Source organism: Nothoprocta perdicaria, unplaced genomic scaffold, assembly GCF_003342845.1.
Source record: "Nothoprocta perdicaria isolate Ctin4 unplaced genomic scaffold, notPer1 scaffold_33, whole genome shotgun sequence".
NCBI lineage: Eukaryota > Metazoa > Chordata > Aves > Tinamiformes > Tinamidae > Nothoprocta > Nothoprocta perdicaria.
This window is the reverse complement of record NW_020455566.1, coordinates 152,998-174,882: the sequence shown is the minus strand read 5'-3', so window position 1 is coordinate 174,882 and position 21,885 is coordinate 152,998. Positions and strand designations below refer to the sequence as shown.

Sequence of the window (21,885 nt, the reverse complement as noted above, 5' to 3'; positions counted from 1 at the left end):
TTTGAGGAAATTCACCTAGGAAAGGACTGGAAAAGACGCGGTATCTGTATAACCAGGAAGCAACTAAAAGTAGGCACCAAAGGGAAAACATAAAACTGGAAATTGGGTAATAAATTTATGCCCTCATCAAAGAAGAGACAGTTCTGTTGGAAATAAAAATAGCATCCTAAAACACAATAAAGTGGAATTTACAGTCCAATTAAGAATTCATGACTTGGTGGGGGGAAAAATCCCTCAACTGCTTTTCTCCCCTCAAGTAGAGAGCGATGGGGATGCAGCCATGGGGAGCCATCCAAGGTGTCCGGGGCGAAGACCCCGCAGCAGTGGCCGGGTCACAGGCTGGGCCAGCACCCTCCAAACGAGCCTTCCTTGGCCCCCCGCCGGAGCCCCGGACCCATGCCAGGCTCTCCGCATTGTTGGTGCAAAACCCAGGCCTGTTCTGCTGAAACAAAGCATTTCAGAGCGGGCTTTCGAGGCATCTCGTTGCAGACATCTCTTCCTGGAGCTCTTCAAAAGAAAAACCTCCTTTCTTGGTATCTCACTGAGGTCACTCGGCTGCATCATAGCCAGACTGCGTGGCTCCTAACAGCATCTTCAATTAACCCCAGCATCTAATGAGAATGCATAATCACTGGTAAGCACGTCCTGCCGACGCACGGGATTGACAGGAGATGCAGGCTTCAAATGCGGAGCCTTCGGAAAGCCGCCGATTTGCTGCCGCCTTGGCACCCGGCAGCAAAAGGCCGATATTTGGGAAACCGCAGCCGGAACATCCCACCCTTGAGAACCTGAGAAGCAAATTTCTGTTGCTATTATTGTTAATTTTTAATAGATTCTTTTGTTCATAGTCTGAATCCATACATCTGCCAATAATATATCAGTCTTTTCCCTGTCTGCAGCACCACAAATCTGTGCAGATCTGTGAGCACTGAGTCTGCTGGTTCCGAGAGGAAGGCTGGGGAACCACTGGGGAACCTGGCCCTTACTTCTCAGCTTGGCTCTCTATTTCCCCTTGTTTTTTTCTACATTAGTACATTTTTATGATTGCATTTATTATTCATTATTTTGAACTGTGCTTCAGACACTCAGAGGGGCAGGTTGCTAGACAAGGTCATGCCCTGCGCGGCGCTGAATCCACGATGCGAGTGCAGGGCAGCAAGCGAGGGGCACGGAAAGGCAGCGCGGGCGCACCAAGAAGCCTTGGGAACCTCCCTTGCATCCCAAGTTGTTCCAGGCCTTCCCATTACCTGTGCATGGAAGTAGTGCAGCATTAGTAAATGCAGGTATTTGGAAACCAATCTGGCAGGTCATTTGTTCTTATAGATGAGCAACACCAAAACACAGACAAAATGCGTTAAGAGCCGTGTGGCACCAAGACAGCTCTTTGATGTGTGTCTTTCTTAATACTTTAGGGGGAGAAGGCTCCTTTTCAATTAATCTGTCCTGATCTATTCCAGCCTCACCGAAGAGACCGGCGCCTCTCTGAGCAGAAAAGCCTTTTTGCTTTCAATACAGTGTGAAAGCTGCACTGTGCTCAGAGCAGCACCAGTAATGCTGTGGTAGGAGAAACACTCAGACGTTTAGCAGTGGCAAATTCTGAGGAGTAAATATATAAGTTTTCCAAGGGGAGAAATTGTTAAGTAATTTTTCTGCTTTCATTTTTTCACTGAAAAATAACAATCTCAAGCCTTTTTTTTTCTTTCTTTTTTTTTTTTTTGGAAAACATTTAGAACAGCAAAACTGTCTGTTGTTTGGGAAAGCGCTTGCTGCAAGCGTCGGGGGAGCTGGTGGGATCTTTATGTAATTCTGGTTTAAACTGAGAAGGCAGCACTCGGGGGGCAGCACGTGTGTAATTCTGCAAGGCGGTGGCTTCTCTAGGGAGGTCTCAGACTTGGACTCACTGAGACTTTTCCTGAGATTTGACCAGAATCCAAGAAATGCCGGGCTCCTCTGTGTGCCGCCAGGTCCCTGCAGCTCCACATCACCAAGCTCTGCGTCCACCCAGTCCCCTCGGATACTCCTTTCTGCCCGGGCTCCCCTTCACACTACAGTTAAAGCCCGACGCTGAGTAATAGGGAAGGCTGCGTCACACGGGTCCAGAATCTCATCAGGGAAGGAGTCGGCTTTATTTGACAACTGTTTTCAATAAAAACGCACTGACAGGCATTAAATTAGTACTATTTTAAATGCCTCATTAATTGACTCTTCTGGCAGCTCTGCCAAGCTTAAATGAACGGTTTGTCCCGCTTTCCTTTTTATAACACTGCTGCCTTCCAGCCTCCTGAACCTCCCTGCTGTTCCGCGTTTCGTTAGAAATTGGCCCTGATTAAGCAGAGCTCTCCCCCGCCTCGGCATCCAAGGGAAGCTCTTCCGGGGGCACTGGGATTTTGGGAGTCTCTCCTAGCAGCAGTGCAGGCTCCCCCTCAGTACCTGATGGCAAGAATTCACTTAGGGCACAAGAAGACGTCGTAGAGATCGCGTAGAGATCAGAGATGTCCATTAAACCTTTCTGAGCATTACTTTTGCATGGCTGATGAAAATTTATATCATATTCTAAATTTTCTACATTGCATAGCTTGTAATTTATCTTGGTTGTTGGCAATTTCTTAATTTTCCATTTCTTTATGTCTTTACTGTTTTGTTTCTGATTTTTAATTTACTGGCTTCAGCTCAGCAGCAATCCAGGACAGGCTCCTAGCCAAAGCTATCTTCTCCTCTGATTTGCCAAAGGAAATGTATTTCCATATTCTAGACGGTTCTCTGGAACTCTGAGTTTTGTGCACGCTTCTCCTTCTAAATTTTCCCTAAGGTCTGGGAGAAAAAGGATTGCTTTCTGAGCACTGGCTCCATGTGCCGCCTGTTGCAAACGTGCTCGTCCCACCCAGACGAGCGTGGTGAGGTCTGCGATAGCACCCGGAGCTGGGGAGGCACCTCGGGGTGTTGGGTGTTCCGTGCCAGATCTTGGAGCTGAGCCCGAATGCCAAGTGCTGCAGGGCAGGGAAGGGGCTCGCCCCTCCTCTGGGACAAGCTCAGAGTGAAAAGATGCTGCTTTGTTATACAGAAACAGTCGTTTCAGAGATTGCAAGTATGGTCGTGAATAGGTTTGCTTTGCTGCACAGAGAGGCGCGGGCTGAGCCCTGTGTTGCACGTTCACCCCAGTTGCAGCCCAGGGTGCTGGGATCGGTGCTCCAGGACTCCCAGACCCGGTCCCGGAGGCGGTTGGGGACCTTGTGCACTGGGAAGCGCCCCCGGAGACCCTGCAGAAGCCTCCACTTGCTCCATATTCCCAGCCTTCCAAGCTCCTCCACTGGTGTCTAGAGCATCTGCTGCTGTTGAGTGGGAGCCGTAGAAGCTGCTCAGCAGCCCTGGCAAACCCCAAGTCCTGGGATCCAAGGCAGCCGTCAGGGGCCCCGAGGTGCCTGTCTGAGCGAGGCTCCATTTGCTCCGCTCTCCACAAGCCTGCTCCGGCGGTGCTGTTCTCAATCACATGCCGCTTCCTGGAATCCGAGGCACAGGTTGAGATTGCAGTATTTTTAAGACATAATGAAAAAGGTAATTTTCCCAGCCTTTCTGCAATCTTCATCGTTGGGGAGGAATTTTGTGCAATTTTCGGTGCTAGCTGTAATCTTGCCTCCCAAGATGATAGCTCGCTGCCGTGCTGCTGGGGGGGCTTTTGGAGCCGCAGGGTCTCCAGCCCCCCACCAAGTGAAGCAAAGAGGCGGCTCCATCGGCGCCATCCCGCCGTGTGCGCCCGCATCCGCAAGCTGAGCGCGTAGAGCAAAGAGATCCGAGGCGAACGCATCTCAAATGCACACATACACGCAGCATATGTCCCGCGAAGGGGACGCTGGCAGTAGCGTCATCTGTCACTCTTCTGCCGAACCGTCACTTCAGGCGAGAACCCCCCGGCGATGGCAGTCGCCGTGTTCCTTTTGGCAGGATTAGCTGCTGTTGGGTGACAGGCAGTGCGCGGTGCCCGGTGCGTTGGCTGAGGAGATGAGGGGGTGCCTGGGGGCAGGGGGCTCCAGCCTGGGGCTGCTCTGCACCTGTGTTGGGGTTGGGGTGCCCGCCCGGCCCTGAGCGCTCACAGGCTTGGGGACCCACAAACACACTGTAAAACTGCATCAATGGTGCGAGGGGTGCGAGGAAAACAAATGAAAATGTCAAAGCTGCTAAGCCTTGGAGAGCTCTCGCCCAGCATGGGCAGAACGGACTCCAGGAGGCTGTTTAAAAATAGGAGCTGGAGGGAAATTGCTTTCGCGGTGGCGACATGCGGGTGTTGATGCCCTGCTGGAGCACTTTGCACTCTGCTTTTCATAGATGACAGAAGGAGGGGGAAATGCTCGTGTGATGCCTAATTATGAACCCGCTCATAAAGCTAGGGCTCAAAATGCAGCCCGCAGGGCACCTGGCCTGGCAAACCCAACGTTTGCAGGATGGAATCATGTTTTGAATCGCTTCGAAAACTCCTATTTCCCTCGTGCCGAAGCCCCAGAGAGGTGGATTCCTCAGCTCCTCTTGCCACAGAGCAATAGAGAAAGTCGTTGAGATGCAGAGACTGCAAAAGAGCTGAGGGCAGGGAGAGGGAGCGGGAAGCGGAGCACACGGATGGGTCCAGAGAGGTGGGAGAAGCCAACGAGAGAAAAAAAAGCTTGGATCATATAAAAAGTCATAACATTCACCTTATAAAACCCACAAACTCCGTGATTTAAAGGGGGGAAAACTACTATTTGTTTCCAAATTTACAGGCAATAATACTTGATTTAGAGTCCTGTCTGCCTCATGTATAGACTGCAGTATAATTTAAAGGACAATAAAGTCTGGGGCCATAATACCATCACCGCAATAAATCAAAGCAGCCACCACCACTCAGAACAGAAATTATTAATCTGTGTTCCAATGATATGCCTGCATATTGCTTATTTTAGCTGTTTATGCAGCAAGCTGAGATAGCACTTTCCCCTCCTATTATTTTATACTTTTGCAATGAAATGCTGTCTTCCCCACTAAGGGGGCATTTATTATCCCGTGTATGTGGGGCAGCCTGGTGCATTGTGCACACCGAGCATCTCGAATCACAACCACTGTCATGCAGTGCGTGCCCATCCGCTCCCTGCTCCGGTACCTGCCCCAGGGCGCCCGGCTTTGCTCGAGGTTCCTCGGCCCTTGCACCGTTTTATTGTCTTTCCTCGATGCTAGAATTGTAAAGACCCTTGTGGGAAAGCTGATGAACACAAGTTAGAGATGATATTGTACTGCGTTTATGTTATTTTTTTCCAAGTAGATGATTTATGTCCCCACTTTCCTCTACCAAATGCTCTGTGATGAATGCCGGGAACACAGGACACGGCATCTGGGTTTTGAGACCAGTAAATCAATGACAGCCCTCGCTAGGACTAGAAATATGGATCCTCCGCACATGCAGCTCTTGCTGGAGCTCAAGGAGAAGCCCCAGAGTGGAAAGCGCTTCCCTTGAGAACCAGTCCTTGATACCCAGATCCTAAACTGTGGCGGGGGCTTTTCCTTGTTTGCTGATCTGATGTTAATGTTTACAGCTTGCAGTTATACAGTTTGCAATTACAGGCCATCAGTAGTGTTGGCAAATTCAAATGAATTTGCAACACAGTAAGATGCAATTTAACTTTTTAAAATGCCATTTTCTAGGGATTTTTAACAATACAAGGGGAGAGGTGGCAGTTTGTCCGATTTTGAGGATGGAACGGACACATTTTTGGGTAAGAGCATACCCAAAGACGTGATGATCCTGGGACGTGTCTGCAGCAGCTCCTCAGCGGGCACCAGCCCCGCTGCTCTCTAGGGACCCCAGCTCCACAGGCACTGAGGAAACCGCCTGGGAGCAGGATTTGTCCCGCAGACAGATGCAATTGTCCCCGTGTGGCTGCTGCCGAACAGGCACATTATCATTTCTTGCTTATTATTTGACTGCTGATAATTTGAGCAATAGCATGATTCACCCCACGTAACAAAAGCAAGACTGAGACTTTTCAATTTTCCTCCCTTGGGACAGAAACTAATTAAGTTCAGTAGCGTGTGATCCCTGTCTGCGGGTGCATGGCGGCTCGCGTGCCCTGCTGCTCCTGAAAAGGTAGCGAGATTAACATGACCGCAAAGAGCTCCCTTCCTTTTTGTAAAGCCACGATTATCCCTGGGGTTTCCTCCTCCTCCAGGCTGCCCCGCTGAGCAGCAAAGGCTCTGCAGGAGTGGGGGGCGGCAGGGGAACCTCTCCCGTGCTGGGGTCCCGCTCCGGGCAGCGCCTGCTCCTTCCTCGGCTTGACCTCCTTCCCTCCCACGGTTGGGAATCTTGGGGCCAGCAGCTCTTAACAAACAGGCGGTTTTGAGCTTTCCGCATCATACACCGAAGGGCCAGGGTGGTTTTGAGCCAGGAGCTAGACTTGCAAAGACTGCCTTGAAAATCACTGGATTTTCAACTTTTAAAAAAATCTTTGTGGACTGTTCTTGCATCTTTACTGAGATTTGGCTATCTACAGTCTAGCTTTCTCTAATAATATGGTCATGGCACCACATATGGCTCTTGAGGGCTTTTCCTGCATTATCAAGGGATTAGCATCATTCTCATTTGCAGAAGTGCTGCTTTCATCTGGAGTGTAACATTAAGATGTTGACAGGAATTTGAACACGCTCCTCAGCACTATTTAAAAATCCATGTTTTTAATAAAGCCCAATTTATTATTAAACAAACAACAGAGGGTTTTTTTTTCACTTGCAGCCTCCCAATTTGTCTGCAAGCCTCATTCTGGCTAAAGCGAAAGGCTGGAAGTTACATTTGTACATAATGACATATTCAGCACTGAAATTGTCCCCAGGAATGTCCCCATCTGCTGCTAGATTTCTCTTTCAGGGTAATTATTAAATATATCCGAAGCTATCTAAATAATAGATGTGTTTTAAAGAAGCAGAAGCAGAATTCAGCACGTGCGCGGTGCTGCGGTGGGATGCACAGGGGTCCCTGCTTTTGCAGGAGGCCAAAGGGATTTGCTGGGTTGTGTGGCAAAATCTGCACCTTGGCTCACGTTGGCAAATGGCACCGAGCTTTGGAAGGGGGAGAAAGGATGGAAGAAGAGCAGTGTTACCCTGCAGCTCTATGAAATGGCTTTGTGGAGGAAGGAGCAAAAAATTATTTTATTTCCTCTGTGAGATCTTTATTGATGCACTTCTAGAAACATGGCCAGTTTTCAAAGATAAAGATTACAAACTCCTAAACTGGTGCTGAGACTAGAGGAAGGTGAAACTTTTGCCTGCAGGAGCAGCCATCATCCCTTCCCGTGCGCAGGAATTGTGCGTGCATCAGGTGAGCTCCTTAGCTCCGTGAGGCTTTGCCCTTAGCTGGGGCTTCCGGAGGCTGCAGTCCTGCAATTACAAAGTGCCAGGACGTGATTTCGCAGAGGAGGCTCCGTCACGCCAGCTAATCAACTCCCTGCTGGAAACGCGGTGTGTTACAACGGCACCAAAACATGTAAAGCTGACCCCATAATTACGCTCCATATTGTTAAATTTTATCTCTTATTACTGGAAGCAAATATATCCCTAATACTGTAAATTGCCACAGAAGTGTTAATGAAACACATTGTGGCTGCAAAGGAGGAAGAAATCCGTTCCTATAAATTGCATTTCCATTTCCTTATTAGCAATGAGAGCCAGAGAGCGGAGCTCACAGGGCGCGCAGCCGGGCTCCGGGCATCGCTGCTGGGTGTGTGTCTCTATTTTAGCAGGTGTCTGCTGCAGAGATGAATGGGAAGCACGTGGTAAGATGGGATCCTTTTGCAGGAAAGTCTCGTACATCTGATCCTCTCCCATTTGATTGCAGCAGAGATAAAAGCTTTGTCTTCTGCGTGCAGGAATATTTCATTCCTCTTCACATCTGTTTTGCCCGATTTATTCCAAATGACAATGGAATTAACATCCGTAATGGCAGGCTGAAATCTCACTTTAACTGCTCTCAAGCATTCCTTCCAAGAGATCCATCTCTGACCCTCTGGATCAGCCCTCCAGTTTCCTCCAAGTGAGTGGCCGAATCACGGCTGTGCTGGCGGCGTGAGCGGAGCGGGGCAAGGCTGGGGGTGCCCTTCTCCAGGGACATTCCGCATGCCAAGACACCGGAGCAGAGCCAGAGAGCACTCCGGAGCAAATGCAGTCGTGCCGAATTATCCCAATACAGATGGACGGAGCAGGGGGGGAACTCGGGAGCAGTGCGGGCTCCACAGGGATGTGCCAGCCAGGGGAGCCAACGGGTGCCCGGGAATCACTGGCACTCCATGCGGGACAGGGACCTCGGGGCTGCGTCTTTGTCATGCTAATGTCCTGGCAGCGCCATCTCAATGACACTCCCAGAAAAATTAAGTATGTTCATTGACACAGGGAAATGTTTTCACCCTCCATGTAACCTTCACAGTTTCTGTACAAAATCTATCAGTCAGTAAACTATTCATCTGCGAATGCTTACCAATTATTATGCTAATGCATTACAATACATTACAGTGAATTCCCTTTAAATGCCAGGAAATGCAGCTGTCTGGCAACCTACCTCGCCTGTTATTATGGAGCTATCAATAAGCAGCATAGCATTTGCAACTGGATTTTGACTGCATTGTCATAACTGTGCAAAAAAAAAAAAAAAAAGTTTTCATTTAATATTATGAAGAACTTCTGGAGCTGAAGGGGTGTGATGGGGTCCCTGTGCAGCGAGCTCCGGAGCAGCACCTGGATGCAAAGCATGGATTGCACAGGTCTGCAGCGCGGCGTGTGCAGGGCTGCACGCGGCCGCTTGCTAAGTCGCATCAGCTTCCTGGGACCGAGCGATACCGCCAGCAAACAGCGGCTGCAAACACAGATACTAGCTGGTATGCAAAATACCGAGTATTAATAGTTCACACTGAGATGATTCCTTTTGCAGATGGCAGGTACTGCTTCCAGATACCAAAAGGCACTATCTTTTTTGTTGCCTGATAGGGGAAATATTCAATATTAGTATGAATTTGGCTGTATTCTTAGTCACTGAAGAAGGATATGATAAAATTTGTTATTTATTATCTAGAATTAATATTTCTTTTTGAAAATAAGAAGTTGCTTAGCCTGGATATGCTGAATTTTGGCACATTTTTACCATGCTAACTATGCTGGGGTTTGCTCTTTGCAGACTGTATGAGTGCTGAGTTTGCTATCCATTGCCTGGGCATGTGTGCAGGCACAGAATGGCAAATTACAGCGTGTTTAGATCCCGCTATGTAGGCTCACCTAAATGAATGCACTTGGGGTTTTCAACATTCCCAATTGCATTACTACCCCAGCGAGCTCGTTTCTTCCTCTGAGCAGGGCACAGAGAGGAGCACGCGGCCGCACAGGGCACGACACAGAGCTTCACCGGGTGTCGCAGTCCCGCAGCCCTGGCCACGCACGGCCACAGTTTGGGGCTTTTTAGCTAGAAAAGCAGATGCAGCCAGAGACATCCATCAAGACTCGCCCAGTTCCCGTATTTGCCTTTTCTCAGAAGCTAATATCCATGAATTTGGTTAGCAGAGTCATAATGTTATAATTATTTCATTTAATACTCTAATTATCCCTCATGATTAATCCTGACCATAACAAAGTGTCTGTGAGTCCGGGAGGCACATTCCGATAGATTTTGCATTAGGAATGTTAATTGGAGTTAACGAGTGCAGTGGCTGGAGGAAGGGGATGCTGGCGAGGAGCACGCAAGCTCTGGCCCCCTGCCTGAGCACGGGATCCTTTCCCCCTGCCACCTCCTCAGAAGGGGGCCGGCGAGCGGGATGCCTGGCCGGGACAGCGTCCTGGGCCCCGCCGGAGCACCCGGAGCCTGCGCGGCTGCCCGGGAAGCTTCACGGGCAGCTGCAGTGGTGATGGCTGGGATAGCAAGCGCGAGAGGCCAGGGACACCAGCTGTGTCCGTGACACAGCTCGCTGCTCCTGCACCGCCTCCTTTGGGGTTGCAAACTCTGTTCTTTGAATGTTTCCCCATGTTCGCTCAGGAGCAGGTGGGGGTGACAACATGGGGCGTGTGACACCTCTCCGTCCCTGCTCCAGAGACAGGCTCTTACCGCTGCTCCGTAATCAGGATGTTTCCCTAAAGACTTCCTTAGAAAGCATTAAGGAAATAACCCCGTTAATACGCAATACGATGTGTCCCCAAAAGGCTCCTGAAGTGTCCCTTCTCCTGAAGCTCCCTTTTCTGCCACAAAGGAAAATCAAAGCGTGGAGCAACAGAAAATGTCCAAATCCTCCCCGTGGGCAATAATGAAATCATAAAGCCGAACTGTAAATTTAAATAATTTACCATAAATATCTAAAACTCTCAAATCATTCTCTACATTAACCGCCTAAGTTTAAAATGATCTTTGCATTCACCATGTCACAGATGGCAACATCAGACAAGAGAGTCCTTGACAAAATCTCGCTGTAATTATTCTTTCCACAGCTGCAGTTATTTTAATGCCTTTTCAGTTAAGCTGAAAGAGACGCACACATTTTATAAATAAGGGCTTTTAACCAGTTTGACAATGAAGCATTTGAAAACGTACAGTGCGAAAACACAAAAAACAAACCACCCCCAAAACTTTCGCTGCGTCCTGAGACCTGGAGGGCGACGAGCAGACCCAAAGCAGGAGGCATCTGGGCTCTCTGGAGCAAAGGTGCAGCAGAATTTTAGCGATTAAAGCCAAAACTACGCGGGCTGCGGTGGCAGGGACAGTCGGTGTCCCCAGGGCCACCGAGGCGAAGGCAGATCGGGGCTTCCCACCGACCTGCCGGGCGTTGCATTTGCAATGCGCCTCTGGAGACCGGGAGCAGGCGCCCGGACAGGGAACCTGCAGATGAGGCCGGGGCCTCCTCTGCCAACTGTTTCTCAGCCTAGGGACTAGTGCATCCGTCCCCACGCCAGGATGCGGTGGCTTCTCCGGTGCTTCCCACCCTGTCTCCGCAGACAGAAACCCTCCTGCTCCCGCTCCAGTCCCGGGACAGCCCTGTGCACAGAACTGCACCAGAAAGGGCCCTGCGGCCCAGGGTTAGCAGCTATTTCCCAAACCATTCCTCAGCAGCTGGGTCACAAAGGCCTTCCCTAGCACCGCATCTCGGCCTCGATGCCCTCATGCGCAGACTCCTTGGGAACAAGGTCTCCCTGGTCTCAAATCGAGGCAGGACGCAGATGCCTTGTTGTGCTGGGAGCCCCGCACGGGGCAGCTCCCCTTCAGTCCCGGCACTGTCCTTATGTGTGCTTGGAGCAGCCAGTGAGCTGGGACAGAGCAAAAAGCACAGCGAGGGGCTCCAGGAAAGCCTTGGGAAGCGGCGCACAGGAACGTGGCAGCGTGGCGCTGGAGCTGCTGGCCCTCGGCACCCTGCAGCGCCTGGCCGCGGGTCCCGCTGGCGGTGCCGTCGCTTTTGAAGCTCAGGACACGCAGCAGTTCTTTTGAGAGAGAAAAGGCACTGAGGCCTCTTTGAGTGAGGTTTCCATCTCCCATCAAGGTGCAGCTCCTTTCCCCTCCCCTCCTTTAAGCTGTCCATGAGTTTAAAAGAAATAGAAATTATAGCAAGTTGGAGCTAATGCTGGAGTGGTGCTGGTGGCGCTGGGAGGTCCTTTTCCCATGTAAGCCAAGCAAAGAAAAATGCAAGAAAGGAGGATCAGCAGGAGCTTTTCCAAAGCACAAAGGCAGCAGCCGCGGTGTCCCGCGCGCGGCTCCGAGCACAACGATTAATGGGTTATTGTGGGGCTCTCGTGTCCGCACTGAAAGGCCTCAGCCCTCCAAGTGCTCCCTGTTGCACAATAACAGCTTGTGGGCAGTTAGCCTCGGAAAACAAATGTGCCCTCTCTTGTACAGCGTCATCGGGCGTCCGTCACTCGTGGCGTGAAGTAACGCTGGGCGCTCGCGGGTGTAATGAGCAGGGCGAGGAATCTCCGTGTGGTCGTGAAGGGGTTGGGATGGGAAATGAAGGAGCGGGTGCACGTGCCACGCTCGCACGTTGCAGGTTTCGTTCTCACTCCGGTCACCTCCCCGGAGCCGCGTCCATCGCGTCCCTGCGTCCCGTCCCTGCTGCACCGAGGGGACGGTGCCGCCTCCTCAGCGCGTGCAGGACGGAGGCGCCTCCCCACCAGCATCCCCACTGAGCCTCTTGTTAGATTTGGCCTGCAAGTGAAATGCTTCTGTAGAGCTGAAATGGGGAAAACGGGATTTTTGTGAGACACACCATGCACTCTGTTAAGGGGCTGCTCATAAATCAGGACTTGCCTCAAATCCTCGGCAAAATCCAATAAGCTGTTGCGCCGCAGATGTGTCCCTCTTGATTTTATCTGCCTACCATGGCAAGCAGGAGCATCGATTCTCTCTAGGAGGAACCACATGGGTCTGCCCCGCCGCACACCAGCCCCGAGCGGCCACCCGAGTGGCCACCGCGGTCACGGAGGGCTCCGTGTCCCCACTGCGTCACCAGTGCAGCTCCCAAGCCATGGGGACCCCGCGTCCCTGGAGCGCTCCATGCGCCCGGGATCTCACAGGAGCACCTGTTTCCACAGGCATTCCAAGGCGCCCAGGAGCTCTGTGGCCGTGGAGGCTCCTCCAGTTGCTCTGTGCCTGTTTGGCAGCGTCAGCAAACGCCTAAGGGCCCTGTTTATAGACCTAAGCACCCGAACAGCTCACAGCCCGGGCGCCGACGTGGAGGCCAGCGATCGCGAGCTTGTTGGAGTCGTCTTCTCAATTAAGTGGCTCAAATAGGGATTTAATTGCGATGTAATAGCACATGCTATTGTTCATTAGTTAAATACCAAGGGATTATTCAGTGTGTTTTTAAGGCTTTACAGTCCCATATTGAGTAAATAGTTGTTAGATTCCAGTACGTAACTGTTAGAATGAACACTGAGCGCGCTCGGGGCTTGGGGAAGGCTTTGAGCTGACTCGGGAGCGAGCAGAGCTCAGCCTCCTTCTATGGGCACGAAACCAGGCACGGGAGAGTGAAGGTCTGTTCAGAGCTGTGCAGGGGGCTATTACTGAGGAGAACGGGAGCTTCAGAGCGAGCATTATTTTTCTAAAAATAGGGCAGTGAAAGCGTGTAAAGGAAGGGCAGCGCTAGCAAATCGCTGTGCTATTGTTCAGCAGCACAATTAGCGGGTTCAGCCAGCGGCACCGGTAACGAAGGCAGCGGCGAGGCAGAGCGCAGAGGCGAGGAGGGAGCCGAGGGCTCGGCAGGGACGAGCGCTGGCCCCGTGTCCCTGTGTCCCTGTGTCCCCACATCCCTGGCCCTCCCAGGAGGGTCTGCCCGATCCAGCTCGTGGGAAACAACAGGTGGAGGCGCCGGTAACCATGGCAATGAATAATTTAGGAATCATTTAACCTTCGTATTAGCCTGATCTGAGCTTCCTGCTGCTCTCTGCAACTCGCGGGTTATTACAGGGAATTAGCAGGGCACCCCGAGACGGAACGCGGGAAATTGCTGCTGCTCCCAAGCGCAAGTGGATCAGCGCTGGGAGAAGGGAGCGGGCACCGGGGCCAGAAGGGCCCTGCAGCAAAGCGGGCAGAGAAGCCACCGGAGGGGCTGTGCTCAAGGCGGGCAGAGCCACGAGGCTGAGCACAACTGTGCTCAGCTGGACGGGAAGACTAAAAACTCTCCAAAATGATGGCCGAAATGGAGTCGCCAGTGGCTCCATTTGGCTGATAAAGAAAACAAGAGATCAGTCACATTCCCTGTACTCTAATGAGAAACTCCTGAAGAGCAGGAGTAAAGGGCTCTGCATAAGCAGCAGCACTTGCAGCAATGCAAAGAAAAGCCGCGCGCAGGCACCTAACCGGGATCCTACGAAATCTGTTATCATCAATGTGTGGGACTTGTCAGCTGCAATGGGAGCGTGGTTAACCCTTTAACATGCCGCCTACTTAGGAAGAATCACGGCGATTATAAATCAGCTGGGATAGCCTCAGCTAGCCATAAAGATGTGTACATGGAAAAGCAAATCAAAGCAGCATGGCCGCGGAGGCAAAATCGTTAGTTCCTCAGTGGGTTTACAAGTAATTTGCTACCAATAAAAATGCAAAAACACATTTTGTTGGGTAATGATCATAAATAATCCTTGGGCAAGAATTCTTTGCAGGACTCCCAAGTCCACCCTCTTCATGGCAAGTTTTATTACCCTGGTTTCTCTGCGTTTCTTTTCAAAATGCAGCTGTCGTAACAATTTACGAATTACAGTCCCGTTGCCGCAAACTTCCATAATTCATATGGAAATAGGCTTTCCCACCAACCCTCGCAAAGCACAAAAAGCCGTGTAGCCACATAGAGTGACCTTAATAATGCAGTCAAAAAATATACATCAGATGCACAGGCCAGCACTAAATATAGCAGGTCACGTGGCGGGGGGAGCCCACGCAGTCGTGGGGAGCGTCGGGCCTGGAACATGCTGGGTGCTCCATTCCCAAGCAAAATTCCCATGCAGCTGCTGAGGAAGCCCGTGAACATGGTCTATTCCTAAAAAAAAATGGAATTATTGGAAAAGAGCTTGCCCAAAAGCTCCGTATCCACGCTGAGGAGAGTGTTAGGGGAGCCCTGCTGGAAGGGGACCTGTTTGATGGGGACCAGGTGACAGGTCCCACGTGCCAGGGTTGAGGGCTTAGCAGGAGTCGCAGGGTGTCTCGTGGTTCAGCTCCGCGCTGCGGTTGTTGCATCAGTCAAAGGGGGGAAGTGCCACATTCCAGGAGTAAGAGGAAAAAGGGGAAATTTAATTAGGCTAGAATTACCTCCAAAAAGTACTAAAATTAAATGTGAATTCATAATGTAAAGATAATGATATGCAAATCAGACTGGGTTTCGGGTTTTAGTGTGCCATTGCTCTTCTTCTAATTGGAAGAAATGGATCCAGCTACTGAAATTGCCACACTTAACATATAAAACCACACTGCAGAAAGGAAAATATTTCATGCGCCTCCTCAAACTTCAAATATCTACCACTGCATTAATGCACAAGAAAATGAAGTAAATAGGGAGATAACTAATTTTTACTGATCAGTTTATAAACAGATGTACATGTGTACAAACCCAGTCTACTGAAATGTCGCTGGGTTTGAAAGTAGCTTCTAAAAGAATGTGGGATTTTTTATATTTAACATTTGTATTGATAGCTTTAATCTTAAATGAAGTTGAGAGCTGTGTAAAGACAAGCTCTGCATCTTAAAAAACATTATTAGCTTCATCTAAGATCATGAAACATTTTCTGAGTAGCCCATTCCCCATGATGCAGATGAATGGGGAATGAAACTAAAGATACGATTCCCATTCAAATATTATGAGCTAAACCTAGATTCCGCCCTGGAGCTAAATGTCCATTTTGAATTTCTTCAAAGTAAAGACGACAAAAACTGATCTTGCAGAAGTAAAAATTTGTAAGAAGAAATGTGCATAAAATGAGGAAGAAAGTGGTTTTCTTTCCTGATAAAAGGCCAACTCGTCTTTAAGCATTTGTAGACCAGAAATTCAAACCAGGAGCCGCCTTTTGAACATCTGCCCGCGCATCGCTGCGAGCTCCCTCGCCTGCCCCCGCTTCCCGCCCCCTCGGAGTTCTCGGCTTCGGATGCGGTGGCTCCAGCGATGAAAATATTGTCTCTGTGCCAGGGTTAGAAAGGAGCAGAATGAAGGCAGGATCTTCTCCCGCAAGACAGAGCAGGGAACGTGTGGAGGCAGCCTGGGAAGTGGCGCGGGAGCCTTGGCACGGCCGCGTAGCGCAGGGTCTGGATGCAGCGCGCGGCACAAAAATGTCTTGACCCGCGGCACAGCCACTTCTTCTCCCCAGTTCAGCTCTAATTAGGCAAGCAGCGTCCTGGATATTCCAATTAGCGGAGGATTCTGCGGCTATTTTGAAATGCTAACAGCAGCGAGGCACTCCAGCATCTCCCTCAGCACGGCGTATGTCCCAGCGCTCCGGGCTGCGCGCCGGGTACGGAGATGCTCTCAGCTCACTCTCCTGGCGGGAAGGGCGTTTGGACCTGGCCTCTTCCTCAGCGGAGCCACCTGGGAGCAGCTGAGGATCCTGGAGCTTAGGAGCCTTGGGCTCTTGCCTCCTCTTGCGCCAGGCCGTGGCCAAGCCGTGGGCAAAGCCCTTGCAGAGCAAACCCCGTTGCACGCGAGGGAGCGCGCGCGCCGCCAAGCCTGTGGGCGCCTGATGAGCCCCAGTGTGGAGCGGGATCTGCTGCAAACGTCTTTCTCCCTGGAGCGACAACCTGGAACGATTATCCACCCAAGATTTATCTCTGCAGCGCCTTGTGTATCCTCTGTGCTTAAAAATGTCTCGCTGCCCTTTGTATTATTGCATTGCCCTTTACATTCATAGCGCATAAACCTCTCAAGTACCGTAAAACTTACAAGGTGTAATATAACATCATGATTTCCTCTTACACGCCATAAACAACCCTCGCTGAAGAAAGAGTGAGAAAGGGAGACTTTATTTAGCCTGACAATGATATGGTGTGATTCAGGATGAAAATATAAATACGAGTACACACACATACACTCCTACACACTTAAAATCACAAGCTGGATTGATTATCTGGCACTGATGGATCACTTTAATGTATTAGGGAGATAAGGAAATTGATTATTCAATACATCATTGTCTGCACTAAGAATCCAGTATTAAAAAAGGAGAAAATATGATAAATCTATCTCACGCCAGCAAAGAAAAGCTTATACTTTTAAGGTTAATCATATTGTGCCTCTTGCCACATGTCCAAAGAAAGAACAACACCCCAATTGCCGTAGTATTAAAGCACCGATTAAAGCACTGGGGGAGCGAAGCTCCCTGCGTCCAGCAGCCTGCGGGGGCCGGACTGGCACCAGCACCAGGGACATCCCAGCACAGCAGGACGTGTCCCATGTAAAACACACACCTCCACGTGGGCGCATGGGGAGCCCGGGGCAGGAGCCTCCCGCGAAGCCAAACACGGAGCTCCGGGACCCTGCAGCCTCAGCCCTTCTCGGGGTGGCGTGTCCAAGGTGAGATGTGAGCAAGGGCTTCACACTCAGCAGCACCTCGGTAGCTAAAGCTTCATTAACATGACAACGGGAGCAGCCCCGGTTCCGCAGACTCGGGACACTCGCATTATTTACTCCGCATGACGGCTGAAAAGCCCTGATTCCAAAGCCACCCTGTCCGTGGGCAGCGGGGACAGAGGGGATGCGTCCTCGGGCGAGCTCCGACCTCCCGGGAAGTGACTCCCCTGAGCCCATGAGGAACATGGGCCAACAGCGTCTGCTGCAGCCAGGATCACATGAGCCAGGTTTTGATGCCCGGCTTCGCCCGGAGCAGCCCATGTGAGCCCCAGGAGCCACTGTGAGCCAAGAGGCTCCTCTCCTGCAATCCGAGGGTGGAATTTAAAATCCCTGCAGGGACTTACTCTGAATCCACCTCAAAACTACGTAGCAAGTCTAACACTTCAGTCCCAATAGACAGTCATAATTCAGCTAAATTTGTGGGTTATAGCAGATTTTATTTACTGTTTCTTCCTGGGAGATAAGTAAGAGATGACAGCCATCTATTCATTAAAGCACGGGAAGCCGCCTACGGCTCGTGTGGCGCTGCCGCCGGGCGCCCGTTGGAGCGGCCTGCGCTCAGGTGCTCCTTGCAGAGCCCTGAGCTCCGGGCACCTCGGAGCACTGCTCTCCTTCCACGTCCTTGCTTCCCTCCGCAGAAGCTGCAGGGATCAACTCGTGCCAACGTAGCAAGGTGGCCGCTTCCCTTGTTGTTTGCCAACACTTGCAATCTGTCCTTAGCAACAGTGGGCGCCGATGTTTGCCGTCGTCCTGCGCTCATCCCGATCGGAGGCATCCCGATCGGAGGCAGCACATGGGGTCCCTTGAGGCGGCTGCCCTGCAGAGGCGCAGGCTGCAGCGGTGCCGTCCAGCACCGCAGGGCCGGCGCTCATGGGTGGCGCGGGCCGCCGGGGCGTTGGGAGCACCCGGCACGGCTGCTCTGGCGCTGGCGGCGCGGGGAGCACGAGCCGCCCAGCCCGGCAGCGCGGCGGGAGGAACAGTGCCCTCTGCTGAGCCCGGGCCCGGTGCGAGTGCCGCTGCGGCCGGGAGCGCTGCGGGCCAGGCCGGCACCGCCGGGCCCAGCTGTAGCCGCAGTTGTTGTTGGGGTTGTTCCACACACCGCTGGAACCCCACGGCGGACTTCCGTGCACGGGAGCACCCAGGCACGGGGAAGCTTGGTGCACAGCAGCAGCAGAGGGTTTGGAGCGCCCGTGTCGCAGGCATTGCTCCGGGGCCGAGCACCATGCCGGGCTGCTTTGCAGGAGCCTCCGCACACACGGGCCGTGCACAGAGTGTCCCACGGGAGTGTGCGGACCCCCACGGCGCATCCCACTGCCCCACTGCAGGCCTGCCCCACCGGCCCCGCTCCCTCCACCGCAACCAACCAGCACTGGCCTCTGTGTCTGCAGATTGCTCTGAATTTCCTGCATGAGGCTCTCAGGAGGCTGCTGAGATCAAATAATTAGAGTCCTCGGCAATAAAGAGGTAATGCTGTTATTCAAATGTATTCCAAACTCATTTAGCACCAAACGATTGACGCTGCCGTGCTCACGTCCTGCTGAACTGCTTGGAACGGGCTGCCCGATACACACAGCGTCTCCCGACAACCAGTAACTTTTATCAGCCCTCGTCACACAAAACACACACGGAGATGCAGAAAAAGCCACAGAGGCATCAGAGCGATTGGAAAGCAGGAGAACCGCCAGCCACAGAGGGCACGGGGCTGGCAGCAGCGCACCCCGTTTTGGGGTGATTCTGCCCCAAAGCTGCTGCCGCCCAGGCGGGCATGGGCAGCGACGGGGCCTGGCGCAGCCCTGCAGCAGGGGCCAGCGCGCACTGAGCGCCTCCGTGTCACCTGCCCCAGCGCCCCCGGCCCCTTCTGCATTCCTCGCAGCCGAGAAAATCACCTGTTTTGTGTTTTTCCAATAGAACTTAGTTTGTCGAATGCAGGAAGGTCATCTCAAAACAAAATCCAAGACGGACATAATAAGCCTCAGACAAGGCAGTCACACAAAGGAGGATAATTATCCACAGGATTTGTTTTCTGTGTCTTTATACCAAATAATCGAAGCTATTTTTTCCACCTCGTCTCCGCTCCAGGCTGCCTCCCTTGTTCGGTGAGATTTGCCGGCCGTGCAGCCAGACGATGCCCTGACCCCTTCCCTTGCAGGCACGGTTCGGAAAGGGCTGCAAGGAGGACAATCCGATAAGCTGCGCGCCAGCCTCTTTGCCGAAGCTTAGCGGGAGCCGATGCTGCGGCACCTGCCGGGGTGTGCGGCACAGCCGCTTCCCGGAATTCCCATATTTGCAGATATTTCACAGATTGCACAGTAATTAAACAGCTGTGGAATTAGTACAGGTACAAACCCCTCCTCAATTTAAAAAAAAAAAATCCAGCAAGGAGGCACAGGTTTTTTTAAACGTGTGTGCGTGGGGATTGTGCTCGTATGTGGAGATGAAATACTGCTATTCTACTTGGGAGAGAAGCAGCGCTTTTGGCTCTTTCTTCGCTATTCTAGATATCTCCCCTGGAGAAGTAAAGCCATGTTTCTGTTAACAGTTCCCCAGGAAATAAAAGGGTAGCTTAGAAAGTTACTTGTCGTCTGCCAGGCTTGGATTTCCGCGTAGGAGCAGCGCTTGTGTCCGTGCTCCGCAGCCCCATTTCCCCGGGCAGCCCCTCGGAGTCTGCGGCCGCACGGGACCCGCGTCCTCCTCCTGCTGCCTGTCACCAGGGGCTGCGGCACTGGCACCGGCACCGGCAGGACCTGGTTTTCACCGGACGGTGCTTGTGGATCTCCTGAGGTTGCGCTAGTTGCTCTGGGTTAGGGTTTGTACCTTGCAAGCAAAAGGGTGAACCCGTCCTTGCTGCTTTTCCTGGGCAAGCAGCAAATCCCTGGGAACATGTACCAAGAAGGGATGTAACAGCACAAGACTTGCTTTACGTGACGTGCTAAACACAAACATCTTTTTTAATTACCTAAAGAAAAATCACAGACTCCTTCCCAGTGCGTTTTCTGTGCAATTACTTTATGTAACATTATTAAAAATTAATTTGCCCCCAAACCTCAGCAGTCGCATGAAGCAGCCTGGGCTCCGGCTGCCGCGCAGCAGCCCTCGGCGCTGCCCATCCCAGTGCTGGCTCCGGAGCAGGTCCCTGCGGAACCTCTCATGTCCCGAGTCAGGGCAGCGCCGCTGCCCAGCACCTCATCCGTGGTCACCGGGGCACCGCAATCCCTGCTCCCGCACAGCATCCCTCCTGCTCCCATACAGCGTCCCCGCTGTATCCACACAGCATCCCCCTGTTCCCGCACAGCATCTCTCTTGCTCCGAGCACCGTGTCTCTGCTGTAGCGGTACTGTCTCCACATCCCCCTCGCACAGACACAACATCCCTCTCGTGTCCCTGTTGGCAGCCGTGCCACCCGGCTCTGGCACCTCTCCTGGTGCTGCTCGCACCGGCACCGTCCGTCTTACACCGACGCCGTCCTCTTGCACAGACACTCTCCCTTCTTGCACCAACAATGTCCCCCTTGCACCGACACATTCCCCCTCGCATGGACAACATCTCCTCTTGCACAGACACTGTCCCCCTCCTGCACAGACGCTGTCCCCCTCTTGCACAGACACTGTCCCCCTCTTGAAGAGACTGTCCCCCTTGCACCGACACTGTCCCCGTCGCACCGACACCATTCCCCTTGCGCGGACCCTGTCCCCTCACACAGACGCTGTCCCCTCTTGCTCCGTCGCTGTCCGGGGCGCAGGCACTCACCGATGCGGATGACATGCGGCATCCCATGCGAGCAGGGGCCCCAGAGGCCGCCGAGCAGGACCGCAGCCCAGTATTCCCAGAGCAGTCGGCGCGGCGCCGGCCAGAGTCGGGTCATCGCTGGCGAGGGCAGCGGCGGCTCTAGGGCCCCCGGGGCAGCCGGGCGGCGCGCAGCGGCCCGCGGGCTACGCGGAGCGGCCGGTCGGCGCCGAGGCCGGACCGCTCATGACACATCTTAGTGGGGGCGCAGCCCGCGCCGCGTCGGGGCGAGCGGAGCCGAGCGGAGCCGGGGCGATCCGGGCCGGGCCGGGCCGGGCCGGGCGATCCGAGCGGAGCGGAGCCGGGCGGCACCTGCGGAGCGCGGCTGCGGTGCTGCCCGCAGGAGCCGCTGTCCCCTCCTACCGCTGGTGCGCGCGGCTCGCGCAAAGCCCCGGAGTGGAGCCCTGCGCTCGCGCTCGCTCGCGCTCACTCGCACTCACACTCACACTCGCTCACTCGCACTCACACTCACACCGCCCCGCACCCAGGGGGGCCGGGGCAGGGCCGTCCCGCGCCGGCGGCCGCGCTCAGACCCGCGGCGGCTGCCGCCGCTGCCGCCGCCGGTCTCGGCGGGGCAGCGGGAGCAGCGCGCACGGGATCCCGGGGGGTCCCGGGCCGCGGCTACGGCGTGGGGGACCCCAAGGGTTCCCGGGCGGCGGCCGCGGTGCAGGGGGGTCCCAGGGCAGCGCGCAGGGGGTCGCAGGGTGGTTCTGCCCCTGCTCCGCAGCTCTGCGCCCCCCCCCAACCGCCTCCACACAGCCCCCGGTGCCCCGCCGCAGTCCCCATAGTAGCCTGGGGACCCTCTGCTCCCCACCATGAACAGGGCACCGCAGCCACCACTGCTACCCCTGGGAGCAGCCTGGGGGTGGAGGATGGCCAGGGACCAGGATCAGGACCAGAATCGGGACCAGGATCAGGGATGGGGACTGGCACCGCTGTTGTTTGTCCCACCAGGGATGGTGGGGCCAGGCGGGAGTACCACAGAGCCCAGGATCAGCTGCTCCGTCAGCTCTCCAGGCTAGGCCGG

At 53.3% G+C, this 21,885-nt stretch overlaps 1 protein-coding gene across 1 annotated transcript in view; it reads right to left on the bottom strand.

Annotated features, from left to right (window-relative positions):
• Positions 1-20,937, bottom strand: part of GRIK3 (glutamate ionotropic receptor kainate type subunit 3) — a 57,373-nt gene extending 36,436 nt beyond the window's left edge. The window contains exon 1 of the mRNA XM_026043360.1: positions 20,823-20,937. Coding sequence (XP_025899145.1) covers positions 20,823-20,937 — 115 coding nt within the window. The remainder of the gene's footprint in view (positions 1-20,822) is intronic.
• Between the last annotated feature and the right edge of the window lie 948 nt (positions 20,938-21,885).